We start from the raw sequence: 12,877 nt of genomic DNA, 5'->3' as shown, positions 1-12,877 counted from the left end.
AAAAAAAAAAAAAGAACGAAAGAAAGAAAAATAAATGATAGAAAAAAGAGAATAAATCTACAAGGAGGAGGAAAAATCTACTAGGACTCGTGTCTAGCGGCAGCCAGAAAGCTACCATGGTTTCATCCAATCCAAATCTGATGATTGTCGCCGCTCGCAGAACCACTGTGGCAGCCTGGCAGGGGCCAAACAAATTTGGGTTTTTACAATTGAAAATTTTTAACATCTTTTTTGGGAATGAAACTATCGAATTTTTTATTTTTGCTGGTTTTTATTTTATTTGCATCTTTATTTTGAACCATGTCGGATCTGGGTTCATCCTATCCTCGTCATTACGTGCACAATGGTCATTCTTGACTTAAATCAAATCAAAGGGTATCTTGATAGCAAGCTACATATCAATCCTCAATCTCATATCTCAAATCTAAAGCACATAAGAAACCTAGATAACTCCGTCTTCCCTTGACCTTCACCGTTCGCCTGTGTAGTACTCGGATATCATGCCGATCACTGGGTATCTGATGACAAAGTCACCAACGCAAGGCACCCAGGCAGCATAACAACATATGAGAAAAACCAATAGAGTAAACAAAAGAAAAAGAGAAAGAAAGGTTTAGTTTTCTCTCCATCTGGCACCGCACGTGGTACACTATCAACATGTCAGTAATGCCCAATGTAATGCATCTTCGACAACAAGCATCGACAAAACAAGCATAACAAGAAAAAGCACCCACCTTCAAAAATGTAGTCATCGGTTCGTCCGCACTTCGAATCTGCAGCTGGAAGAAGTATGCACGGTCGCCATTGCAGTTTTCCGACGGACATTGAGCTGTAGAACAGGACAGGGGTGGTCAGCACTCGCCATCCAATCAATCCAGCCTGGATGATATTCCATAACACCATGTTGGGTAAACACCAGGGGGGTACTGACTGGCCATGCTGTCGGCGTTGGCAAACTCCTCCTTGCCGCCAAAGACATCCTCCACTTCCTTTTGTTTCATGGGCGTCTTCTCGAAGAAGCTCTGGTCGAGGATGTACTGGTAGGGACAGGTGCGACACTCGAACCGGTTGACGCCGAGGGGATGTCTCGTTGTCGGATCTGCGCGTGAGATCGTGAGGGCATTGCTGCAATTGGGGCAAACTAAACAATGAGATAGTTAGTGATAGCAATGGCGAGATTTGTATGGGGGACAACGAACAAGTCAACGGCATTTTGTATCTTGCTTGAGCTAGCTTGTTGTAATCGAAGGTGTCAATCCGGTCAGTCAATCAATCAATCAGTCAAGTTGGTCATATATATTCCATCAAGCTCCAGTCGGCTGCTGTCGCTGTCACTCCCGCAGCAAGGGCTTTTGCGTTCTTTATCCGCATTAGCTCTTATCAAGCTGCATGCAATACTAAAATAGCGATTGTCCGTTGGAGGGGAAGTATATTCCACCGCCTTCCTTACCGCCTGGCAGTTAATCGGTTCGGGCGGGGCACTAAACCGGGCCGGTCAATCAATAATCCGAAGGCCATCTGCATGCCTGGCCTGTCAGGTGGGGAAGGCCATTCAGCGTTTAGATCCGACATTCCGACTACTATCGATAGAACAGTGTTATCCCCTGTAAGTCATTTTGGTTCCTGGAGTGGGTTGGATGTGCGGTACCCGTGAGGAGACTACACTTTGTCAATAATTTCTTCTCCATCGGCTGTTGCTTATACTATATCTACTCCAGGAGTTCGTCCCCCGTTCCCCGTCATAAGAGCGCCTCCTGATCGGGCTGTATGCTCCTTTAGCTTGGACTTCCCAACATTGCTACCACAATTCGACGCCCAACCGGTAGTCACAAGCGATTCACCACATCCGAATACTTATTTGCCGTGTCAGAAATACAATCTAGACAACCATGTCCGACGATGTGAGTGACGCGCAATCTATACCCTGGGCGGGGTACGAGTGCTGACAACATAGGGCGCAACTCCGCGGGAATTGGTGGTCGAAGCCTGCCGGCGGGACCAGCCACACCTCCTCGAGCAAGTCATGGAGGGACTAGAAGGGAAATCGAACGAACAGGTCGCGGAATTCTTCAACGGCGTCACAGACCCTCTAGGAAACCACGCCTTACACATCTGCGCTACGTACGGTAGCTGTAAGTCCAGCATACACACCCCCATCTATCGTCTCCTATACAGTGCGCTAACTTCCTCACTCTCTCTCCAGTCGACACAATGGACGCCCTCTTCGACATCCAATACTTCGAATGCGACCCCGTCACCCGCCTGGACGAGGACACGCCCCTCCACGTCGCCGTCCGCTACGCCAACGACAAGGACGCCGAGCTCGGGCTGGAGATGATCAAGATGATGTGCGAGGCCGGCTGCGACCCGCGCGTGCGCAACAAGCACGGCCAGAAGCCCGCCGACCTCGTCTTCAACAACCAGGAGATCAAGTCCACGCTGCAGCAGGCGGAATATATCCTTGCTGAGGGGCTCAGGGATACGGCGGATAATGGTTCCATGCATGATAGCGCCAGCGATAGCGACTAAGGGCGGGTTCACAGAGGGGGTGGTTGTTTTTTGCTTCATCCTATAGATGTACGACTTTATGATAAATAGGCTCGACCGTTATTGCATATCTTGTTCAATAGATTTGTTGATTTGGACTTGTCCTCATAGCATATGGCTGTTGGTACATGTTGGCGCAGCCACATGTGTAAATACTGTACTCTTTATCCAAAAGTCTATTGACGATAAAACATGGCTGAAACGAGTGATTTCAACCACTGCATCAGAATAGACGGACTCCATGATTTGCTAGTGATGGTGCAACCACGGAAACTGACATGCTTCTGTGCGACAGAGGTGCAATCATGAGACAGCTACTGGCAGAAATCTTACAACAGTTAGTCTGTACTTTAGTAGTAATGTTATTCAATTTCAATTCATATTATTCCTTCTTATCTGATTTGTTGGTTGAGTCTGAACGGCTTGATTCACCACACGGCTTTAGTATATAGAATGATGAGCCATATGGCTTGTTCTATAAAGCCTGCTCCTACGGTTTCTACTAGAGATCTTGTCGCCTTGGGTATGATACTCATTGTGTATGCCTGTTGGCCAAGTTGAACTTCCAATTGCACTTGTATCTGGATAGTCTTCCAAGGCTGTTTCATGAAATCCAGTCTAGTAATCTAAAAACCCGACTCCCATCCATCCTGAAGCCTCTGCCGATACTCCGCAACCATCTCCGCCGAAATATTACTCCCACCACAAACAACAACCACGACCCGACCATCCGGCTCCAAACCCGGCACACTCGTCTTCAACTTCTCCGCCACGGCAGCCTCAACACTAATCCCACACGCCAACTCAACCTGCAACCGCATCTCATCAGCCAACCGAACAACCCCCCTTGCAGCATCCCCATCCGACCCCACATAGCTAACAACTTCTACCCCCGCCGGCGGAGACAGGGCACTCTCCAGCACCTTGGGGGCAACACAAAGCGCCCCTAGAGAAGTCGCCTGCGACGTGATTGCCTCTAGCGACTGTAGACTCCCCGCTCGCAGCGAGTACGCAAGGGAGTCGGCGCCCTTTGTCTCGGCAGCTACCACGCGGACGGGTTTCAAGGGGGTTTGCGAGTCGGCTCGAAGAGGTAGGTATGTGTCTAGCCCCTCGACGATGCCCTTGAAGAGTCCCCCACCCCCAACACTGCAGATGATTGCATCGGCCGGGAAGCCCCCCGCAGACTCACCGTCTCTCGGCGGCAACTGCGCCGCTATTTCAGATACCATTGTCCCCGCGCCCGTCCATATATCGGGGTGATCGAACGGGGGGACGTATATGTTTTTCTGGTTCCGCTCCGAGCCTGCACGGTCATGGCAGCCCTCGTCGATATAGCTCTGACGCAGGAAAGTGTCCGCTTCAAACCAGCTAGCTCCATGCTGAACCACATCCGTAGCGCCTGCAGCGCGCAACTTGCTGATCATGAACGGCTTCGTGCTGTGCGGGACGACGACTGTACACGGGCAGCCTAGGTCTCGGGCTGCGACGATGGCGGCTAGTCCTGCGTTTCCGCCTGAGGAGCTGTAGAAGTGGAGATTTTTGCCCTTGTTTGTTGGGTTTAGGAGGGCGGTGCGGATGAGGTTCCCGATGCCTCTTTGATGGGTGAGATACATAGGCCTCCTGTCGCTGTTTTGGGTGGGCGTTGCTTACCTTGATTTGAATGACCCTGAGGGTTGTAGGAGCTCGAGTTTGAGGAAGATTCTACTATGGATTGTTAGTTTTTTGGGCCTAGAGGATATTGTTGGGTGAGTTGGGCTTGTATGGGTATATACCATCCTGCTACCTTGGAGAGAGCCGCTGATTCAATCAATGGGGTCTCGATCCATGGTTTTTTAACAGTATGGCTAGACTGGGCCATATTGAGGTGATGATGGATATGAAAAATGGATGCTCAGTGAAGAGTCTATATCTATTAGTTGGGTATATGTATCAATACGAAGATTGTAAAGTCAGGCTTGTAGAGTGGGTGGTATGGTGGATGTGGAGAATGCACGAGGGAAAGTTTTCCGCTTCAGAATGTTTAGTTCGAACGCGCCCTGTCGATGACATGGAATGTTCTTCCACTTTTTGCCGTCTTGATCTCCCCCAAAACATGAGTGCTTTTTAATTTTTGGCTTTGATTGGTACGGGTACACTAGCATTTACAAATTACATCCATCAACTTGATTAGCACCCCAGCCTTGAAGGTTTAATACGGTCAACCCCACATTCGGCGGCGTACCGAGACTCGTTTCGGTTGATTGTTGGCACGCACGACGTTGAGACAGTCGTCTAGTCCATGGCTTTGAGCCATACCTTCAGATTGAGAAACTCAAATACAGAACGGTCTCTGCGCTAGAACGCCTAAAAATCAAGAAAAGACAGCTAGAATCTTCGTCACTTGCAGGTCCGAGTTCTCACAGCGAGCAGTCTCAAACAATCCACGTCTATCACTGCCCAGTATGGATGCTCTAAATGCCTATCAAGTTCTTGGACGAGATCCGCCAATCATGCCTTGCAAACATGGATTCCAGCTCCGCATCGGAACGACCCGCATTCTCGAACATTTATAGATGCTACCACACCATGTCGTGCACATCAACTGCCGACTGGACGAACTGCCAACTTCTGCCAAAACACCAACAGCGGCGCGGAGGCAAAAAAATCTTGGCATTACCGGTGTGAAGAGTTCCGACCATGCTAGTCTCACATCAAGTGGGCCCCGCACCGCACCAACGCCTCAAACGGCGCTGGTGACGGGGCAGTTCGCCCGGCAGGCAGGTGATTCTTGCACAGCAACCCCGAACCATCCGGTAGCGAGGAAGCCACCCACCCCTCTTTGGTTGGTGACTTTGGCAGATAGACCCGCTGGAGGGTGAGTTCGCGCTAGTCGCTTCGATGGTATATTAGCCTTGAGCGCCTCGGAGATGGCGTTGTTGAGTGTAGGCTAGGTCAGGTCTCCTCAGAATACTATGACATCCAGCATGTGGCTTCATTTTGTCTGGTGTCTTGCCATTTTGGCACCAGCTTCGCTGGCGCAGAAGTGCTGGAGGGAGACGACGTGCTCGGGTCCGGAAGATAGTGCCTTCTCGGGACCGTGGGACAAGTACATCTATGCGCCGTCTTCTCGAACTGTGGGGCCCGAGGAGATATGGACCATATCGGACACAAACTCCTCAAGGGACTATAAGAGATCCATGCCATATAAACTTGAAGGCAATGGGTCGGTGGTGGTATTTGACTTCGGCATCGAAGTCGGCGGTATCGTCACCCTCAACTATACGTCAACAGGCAGCGGGGCTTTGGGACTGGCCTTTCCCGAGACGAACAGCTGGGTACGGCAGGAACCAGATTCTTCTGACGATGCCCCGGGATCTCTTGACAGGGCACTGTACGCGAATGTCACCGAAGCCGGAGAGGGAAACTACTCCGTGCCAGATAAGGACATGCGTGCGGGATTCCGATATATGGTCGTATTCCTGCTAGCTGATGGTCCGACGAATGTCAGCATAGACGGGGTGGGCCTGGAGATTGCGTTTCAACCGGCATGGTCGAATCTCCGGGCTTATCAGGGGTATTTCTTCTCTGATGATGAACTGCTCAACCGTGTCTGGTACAGTGGCGCTTATGCGCTGCAGGTTAATGACATGCCGGCCCCCGCTGCACGCCCGAGTTCTATGGTGACAGATGGGACGGTCACCAATGAAACGATGGGGTCTGATGATACGATAGCCGTGGATGAAAAGCGAGACTATAAGATATGGCCAGGCGACATGGGAACAAGTGTGTTGTCGTCTTTTGTCAGTACCGGCAATTTGGAGGGTACCAAAAGCGCATTGCAGCAAGTGTACAACACACAGGTATGTCATCTGTCTTTGATTTTGGTGCGTATTTAACAACGCATAGAGTAACTCGACCGGAGCATTCAGTGAACCACGGGGGCTAGCCAATCTGAAGAGCTCTGAAATTGACCATCTGTGGTCGATGATAGGGACATTCCACTATGTCCTCTATAGCAACGACACTGACTTTCTTGAACGAAATTGGGAAGGATATAAGAAAGCCATGAGCTACATCTACCAGAAAGTGGACAGCACACGCGACCTGCTACAGCTTACAGACCCATGTAACCAAGACAAATTACAGCAAGAGTCGAACAGCCTAGAGGAACAGATGATGTAAGTCTTCTTCCATACGCCGAAAACCGCATGTCTAACCAACCGATGACAGTCTATACCACGCCCTAGAAACAGGAGCGCAACTCGCTACATGGGCACCGAACAGTTTAACCATCTCAGACGAGTGGAACAAGCAAGCAGAGGGCCTAAAGCAAGCGATCAATACGCACTACTGGGATGACGACTACGGCGCCTTCCAAGTCAACACCACAGAGACAACCATATACCCCCAACGCGCAAACAGCTTAGCCCTCATCTACAAAATCACCAACCCAACTCGCTCCTCCCGAATCTCAGAAAACCTGACCCAAAACCGGAACCCAACCGGCGCCGTCACCCCAGAACCCAGCGGGACCCTCTCCCCCTTCACCTCCACCTTCGAAATCCAAGCCCACTTCGCCGCCAGCCAGCCCGCACGAGCCCTAGACCTCATCCGCCGCAGCTGGGCCTGGTACCTCCAGAACCCAAACCACACGAGCACCTCTCCCGGCGCCTACCCGCCAAATAGCCCATCCAAACACAGAGCCTCCTCCCCCAACACACCACACCCACCCAAAGAGCCCACATCCCTCACACAAGCCCTCACAGAGTCCATCCTCGGCCTGTCCATAACAACCCCAATAGGCCTCACCTGGAAAATCGCGCCCCAATTCGGGGACCTCCACCGCGCAGAAGGCGGCTTCACCACCCCGCTGGGAAAGTACCAGGTGTCGTGGGAGACGCGCGCTGACGGGTACGATCTGGCGTTTGCGGTCCCGAGCGGCACGAGGGGGAATCTGACGCTGCCGTTTGTGAGGGACGGACAGAGACCGTCGATTCGGATTGATGGGAATGATATCTTGAGGGGCGTTTGGTGGGATGAGTGGGCGGGGACGGCTACTGTTGTTGTTAGTGGTGGGGGAGGGCATAAGGTTGTTGTGAGGGTATGATTCTTCTTTCTTTTCTTTACTTTTGTGGTTTCTTTACCATGTAGCGACAGTGTAGTTAATTTGGTGGGAGGCCAATGAGATGGTCATAATATTGATGATATAGATGACATTGAAGAAGTAGCGAGTAGTTGCAAAAACATGAAGAGTCAACATAGCAATCCACATGACAACAAACAGCAGCAAGCTAGCTGACGTGTTGGCCTATTCATGTCTCTCAAATCCACCCTTTGAACTCCATATAATACAAAAGACCAGGCCTGCCATAGGCAACACGCTTCTTTCTTTTCTCCAGCGAAAATAGCGTGTCGTTCAGATCCAACATGAACATGACATGACATGTACAGACTGTCCATCCGTCCCAGCCGCCATCGGGTCTTGAATAGCAGAGACATCATTAGCCATCCCTGATCATTGCATTCATCCAATGAATATTCGAATATGTATTCCACCCATTCAATCCATCATGGATATTCCATCCAACAATTTCAACCCCAACTTCACCCTTTCTGCCATCCGTACCATGCACAACATGGTACAACATACAGAACCTACCGAGAGCAAACCCAAAAAGAGCTGCCCCGAAGAAAAAGACAGAAGAGTCGGAGGAGAAACAAAAACGGGAACAAATAGAGAAGAAATGAAAGAAAGGATATGAGGATATGTAAAAAAACCACCACCAGCCACGAATGGCACAACATACAGAACCTATCAGACGGGGCCTAGCCAAGACCAAGCCTAAAAAGAACAAACAGATGAAAAGAGAGGGGAAGAAAGAGTAAGAAGACGAATAAAAAAGAAGAACAAGACCGGCCGTCACCACCCGCGAACAGCCCCAGGGACCAAACGCGCAGGGCCACTGCAAACAGGCTTCTCCCCAGCGAGAGTCATCACCAGATCGCTGGGCAGGGCCAGCCGACCCTCCATGCTGAAGTTCAGCACGGATTGTGATCTCTTTGACGAGATCGAGGGCCTCCTCATGAGTTACCTCGGGGGAGTAGACGACTGCAGTCTGGGCTGTGGCCTGTCCAGTTATGGGGTCGATGCCCTAGAGGACGTCGATGCTGACGATTGGATTATCATCTTCATCATCACCGTAGTATTGTATGATGCTGTCATCATCGGATTCTGAAAGAATCTTGAAGGATGATACGGTGGATGGGGAGGAGGTGCGGCTGTCGACGTCCCAAAGAGCATCGGTGTTTTGGATGTCGGAGACATTGGAAACGGAACTGGTGTTCTGTATATGATGAGTTAGTTTGAACAATGATGTAGATGCTTGTAGGATAGTTTCATCTCTTCGTCCCTCGTCTGTCCATCCAGTGGGTGGGTAGTAGGAGAGGACTTACCGACATGGTTGGTAGTTAGATTGTTGAGATACATCAGATATCTAATGATATGAATGTCTTTGTTCTTGATGGTTTTCACTGAAGAGGAAGGTTCGAGTATGTGAGTAAGAGAACTCTCGAAGGGAACATCGAGCCTTTATATAGGCCAGTAGGCAGCAACTCTCTACCGCATTCTAGAGGATCTGAATACAATCATCTTCAAAAGCTGCAGTGAATAAAGCTAGTGCTTTTCATTACAAGTGATGATGTGTTCATTCAGTCATGATGTTTGATGCCTAGTGAAGAGAGTTAGCGTGGCTGCTGTAGGTATCATGTGCCCATATAATCAGTGAAGAGATGTACCATGAGATAAGAAGAAAGGGAAGCTGTGAAAGAGGGCTTTTGATATAACCTCACTGAAAGGGGAGGGTTGCTGGTTTATCTCTTCACTTGATGATGTAGGGTATCCATGATATGAAGTAAGAGTTTGGTGAGGACTGGGTGAGCTATATGTGGTTATAATTATCGTTAGTTTCTGGATCTATCAAGGGAGTTGATGCATCTTATATAGTAGAGGGAAATGTGAGCCTCACATGTGATGAGTAGACAGATGTTGGTAAAGGACAAGTGCTGCTTTGAGATTGAAGATTGTCATTACTGAGACCTTCGAGAGGAAGCGAACAGAAGAACTCTTCTGCAGTCAGCTCACAAATTCATGCTTTGAGTAGAGCAAACATACCGGTGCCAGAGCTGGGGAGGAAGGATATCAATTGGATTAGTGGCATGAGGTCATTGATTAAATCTTCTTCAATATGTTCCTTCAACAGCAATCCGGCTGTCTCTTGGATTCCCGGCTTCTCTCTCTGCCCTCTTCAGCCAATCCATAAAGAAATTCAATATCATAACTTGTAGTATCATTCTGCCAGTAGACCAGACCATAACATTTGACACGGGTATCATAGAACCAAGACTCACCAGACAACCTCCAACACAGCCTCAATCACTTTCATCATCTTCCTCCTCTCCCCGTCCATATCCATCCTGCCCAGACTCCTCATCGTAATCCTCCCCCCGCGCCGCCGACCTCCCCCCACCACCTCGTCCCGCGCCGTCCTCGCTCTCCAACTGCCTCTTCGCAGCCCGTTGAATGCCCAAACTACTCGTCAAGCGGGCCTCAAAATCCTCATGAGCAATCCTCTCACCCACCGTCATCCCCTCATCTCCACCATCCACCGCCCCCTGCTGCCCATAAACCTCCCTCACCAGCCCCGCAACGCCCCCAGCGCCAACCTCGATCTTCCCCCGCGGCCCAAGCATATACTCGATAATCTCCTCCCCGCCGTCCATCTCCCGCGTCCGCACAAGGTACCCTTCCTTGCAGAGCCGCTGCAGAAGACGGTCTGTCCGGTCGACGGGCGTGTATGTATCGGCGTTCATTCGGCTGAGGTAGCGGTCAAGTTTCTGCTCCGGTAGCGACCCGCCGTTCAACAAGATGATGGCGACCAGGAACGTGTATATCCCCGTGTAGGTGCTCTCAAGAGGCGCCCGCGCGGGGGTCAAAATCTCCGCTTTGCGGTACTCAGACGGCAGCGTGCTCGTCAAGACCCAGGATTTGTTGGAGTTACCAGACGGGCGTTCGACCTTCTGCGCGGCTGGCAGCTTTCCATCAGCACGTCTTCCCTACCATACCCCATAACGCAAAGACAGAAGAGAAGGGAAAAAAAAAAAAACTCACCTCGCCTCTGCGTAAGAGTAACCTTCTCCCTCCCCGGCAACTCCACCATCTCCATCCCAAACCGTTTCTTCAGCTCCTGCTGCGCGCTCTCAAACACCTGCTTGAACTGGCGCGTCCCCTGCTCACCCAGCACCTTGGCGCTGATATCCGTGCGGCGGATGGGCAGCCGCGCGTACTCGCTGGACAGGGCGAGGCGGACGAGCTTTTTGACCATGACGTCGACGCTGCTGGGGGCGCTGGGGCCGTTGTAGGAGCCTTCTGAGTCGGAGGGGCTGGTGTTGCGTCTGCGTTGGCGGGGGGTGGGCGCTGATGCTGATGCTGCTGCTACTGCTGGGGAGGAGGCGTAGGAGCTGCCGCTGTTGTTTTCTGCTCCGGAGGAGTCGGAATCGGAGTCGGGAGCCTGTGGATTTGTTAGTTAGTGAGGTGATGGGATTGATTGGGCGAGGAGCGGGGCAGAGAGGAGAGGAAATAGTCCTACCGCGCGGCGTTTGCGGACGAGAGGCATGTTGTCGTGGGAGTGCTATAGACTGGTTGGGTTGGTTTGATGGTGATTTGTGCGATGATGGGTGTACGTGGTCTCAAGATTGATCGTAGTTATTAAGGTAGGTGAGGAGGTTGTCAGGGAGTTCACGGGTCATGTCAGATTTCTTTGTCTTGCAGACACAAAGCATAGATAGATTGATTGTAGGTATCTGATTAGTATCGAAGGACGCGCCGACACGCGGGCGCATTGTGGGTCCGCGATGATTGGGTAATCCCCTCGCCCATCAATAATTACCGCATTGGGATTAATTAGCAGGGACTTAATCACATGCAAGAGCGGGTGAAGATCATTCGATCGATATTGGCTCTGGGAATCAGATCATATCATATCATGTCAGTGGAGTCTAAAGTGACCTGATTATCCTTGGCTGTCGGGCTATCTTCGCATTTTGTCTCCGCCGTAAACGCGGTGGGCTGATGCTGTGCTGTGCTGGATGTGCATCGGGGGATTCTGACTGGGTCGTGTTGTCGTTGTGTGAATGGGATGTCGAGGGACCTGACGATTTGGTTTCTGGATTTTTTGCTAAAGAAATCTTGCTTTTTCGCTACGATATTTACGAATTACTCCCGAGTAGAAATGTGAAATGACAACACCTTTGTGTATCCGATGCAAGCTAACAGTACAACACTGATAAACACCCTCCTTACTCGAAACAAAATCACTAGACGGACTCAAAACCAACCGGGCATAATCGCACTCACAAAGAATAATGGGGGGAGGAAGATAATATAAAAACTAAAAAAAAAAGAGGGGCAGAGAGGGAATAATAAAAAGAGGAAGTAGAAGGAAAAAAGAATCAGCCATGGGTGGTGCCAGCAGAAAACCTAGTTGGAGTTCTCCTCGACGGCATCCTTGGCCTGCACGGTTCTCTCACGCAGCCAATGGCTCACATAATCCAGTGTTCCCGATGTGAGGAGAAGGCCCGTGGTGATAACGGCCTTGCCGCGCGCACCCAGTCCATTGCCACCACACTTGTTGTACTCGGTGTTGTAGGTGTCGGTGATGTGGGATCGCACATCGGACACGTAGTGCACCGGGTAGAAGACAGTTCCCCGGATCTTCTCGGTATCCTCCTTCAGGATCGGGAAGCGGCCGTCGATCTTGACCAGACCCTGCTCGCCTAGAGCATCGGCGCGCGAGAGGTACGGAGCGACGTAGCTGTATGGGACGGAGAGGTAGGGGAGAACAGGCTTCGCAAAGCGGATGTAGCCTTCATCGACGTAGGTCAACGACTTTGCGCCGTACTTGTTGGTCCTGACGACTGCGATCGTGTCGGAGACAATGGGATACGAGGTCAAGTGCTACAAGACCGCCATGTTAGTAGCTAGTAGAAACCGTCGGTATGGAGGGGTAAGACTCACGGTGATGAAGTGGGATTGCGCCTTCCCACCGTTGATGCTATTTGTCGTCATGGTGTTTTGTTCTGCGTGAGGCATTGGTCTCTATGAGTTTAAACTGAATTTGGGGTTAATTTCAAATCTGGGCACATATAAATATTTCAAAGGAAGTGGTCGGAAGACACCTACCAGTTGGATGTATAAGTACCTTTGGTGTCAAGGTATGTTTGTGCAGGGAAGGTAGTATTGACGGGAAGCCCTGGGATAAAATAGAATACCCTAAAAGAGTCAGCGGCATGGAAG

The 12,877-nt window shown here is 50.6% G+C and overlaps 5 protein-coding genes across 5 annotated transcripts; 2 read left to right on the top strand and 3 right to left on the bottom strand.

Annotated features, from left to right (window-relative positions):
* Positions 1-539: 539 nt before the first annotated feature.
* On the bottom strand, positions 540-1,398 carry BDW47DRAFT_49018 (DNA-directed RNA polymerase III core subunit RPC11). Its single transcript, XM_024819157.1, has 4 exons — positions 1,200-1,398; positions 932-1,141; positions 735-829; positions 540-649 (listed from the first exon to the last, which is right to left on the bottom strand). Exons 1-4 carry the CDS (start codon positions 1,210-1,212, stop codon positions 614-616), a joined length of 354 nt encoding a protein of 117 aa, XP_024670615.1. The 5' UTR covers positions 1,213-1,398; the 3' UTR covers positions 540-613.
* Positions 1,399-1,622: 224 nt separating this feature from the next.
* Positions 1,623-2,559, top strand: BDW47DRAFT_108509 (ankyrin repeat-containing protein ANK1). The gene is made up of 4 exons (XM_024813250.1): positions 1,623-1,720; positions 1,780-1,901; positions 1,955-2,132; positions 2,204-2,559. The coding sequence occupies exons 2-4, from the start codon at positions 1,890-1,892 to the stop codon at positions 2,527-2,529; spliced, it is 516 nt and encodes a 171-aa protein (XP_024670614.1). The 5' UTR covers positions 1,623-1,720; positions 1,780-1,889; the 3' UTR covers positions 2,530-2,559.
* Positions 2,560-3,173: 614 nt separating this feature from the next.
* Positions 3,174-4,501, bottom strand: BDW47DRAFT_132763 (putative L-serine dehydratase; the record flags this gene model as incomplete). The annotated part of the gene is made up of 3 exons (XM_024817652.1): positions 4,320-4,501; positions 4,198-4,251; positions 3,174-4,140 (listed from the first exon to the last, which is right to left on the bottom strand). Exons 1-3 carry the CDS (start codon positions 4,403-4,405, stop codon positions 3,174-3,176), a joined length of 1,107 nt encoding a protein of 368 aa, XP_024670613.1. The 5' UTR covers positions 4,406-4,501.
* An 891-nt stretch (positions 4,502-5,392) lies between these two features.
* Positions 5,393-7,633, top strand: BDW47DRAFT_132761 (putative alpha-L-rhamnosidase B; the record flags this gene model as incomplete). Its single annotated transcript, XM_024817651.1, has 3 exons — positions 5,393-6,386; positions 6,433-6,704; positions 6,757-7,633. The coding sequence occupies exons 1-3, from the start codon at positions 5,499-5,501 to the stop codon at positions 7,631-7,633; spliced, it is 2,037 nt and encodes a 678-aa protein (XP_024670612.1). The 5' UTR covers positions 5,393-5,498.
* A 1,671-nt stretch (positions 7,634-9,304) lies between these two features.
* On the bottom strand, positions 9,305-12,673 carry BDW47DRAFT_118702 (MAGE-domain-containing protein; the record flags this gene model as incomplete). Its single annotated transcript, XM_024815252.1, has 6 exons — positions 9,305-9,464; positions 10,010-10,610; positions 10,694-11,043; positions 11,266-11,270; positions 12,083-12,538; positions 12,599-12,673. The coding sequence occupies 6 exons, from the start codon at positions 12,671-12,673 to the stop codon at positions 9,305-9,307; spliced, it is 1,647 nt and encodes a 548-aa protein (XP_024670611.1).
* Positions 12,674-12,877: the final 204 nt, after the last annotated feature.

This window comes from Aspergillus candidus (assembly GCF_002847045.1).
Source record: "Aspergillus candidus strain CBS 102.13 unplaced genomic scaffold BDW47scaffold_34, whole genome shotgun sequence".
NCBI classification, from domain to species: Eukaryota; Fungi; Ascomycota; class Eurotiomycetes; order Eurotiales; family Aspergillaceae; genus Aspergillus; species Aspergillus candidus.
The sequence above is the reverse complement of the archived record's forward strand: the minus strand, read 5'-3'. Positions and strand labels throughout refer to the sequence as shown.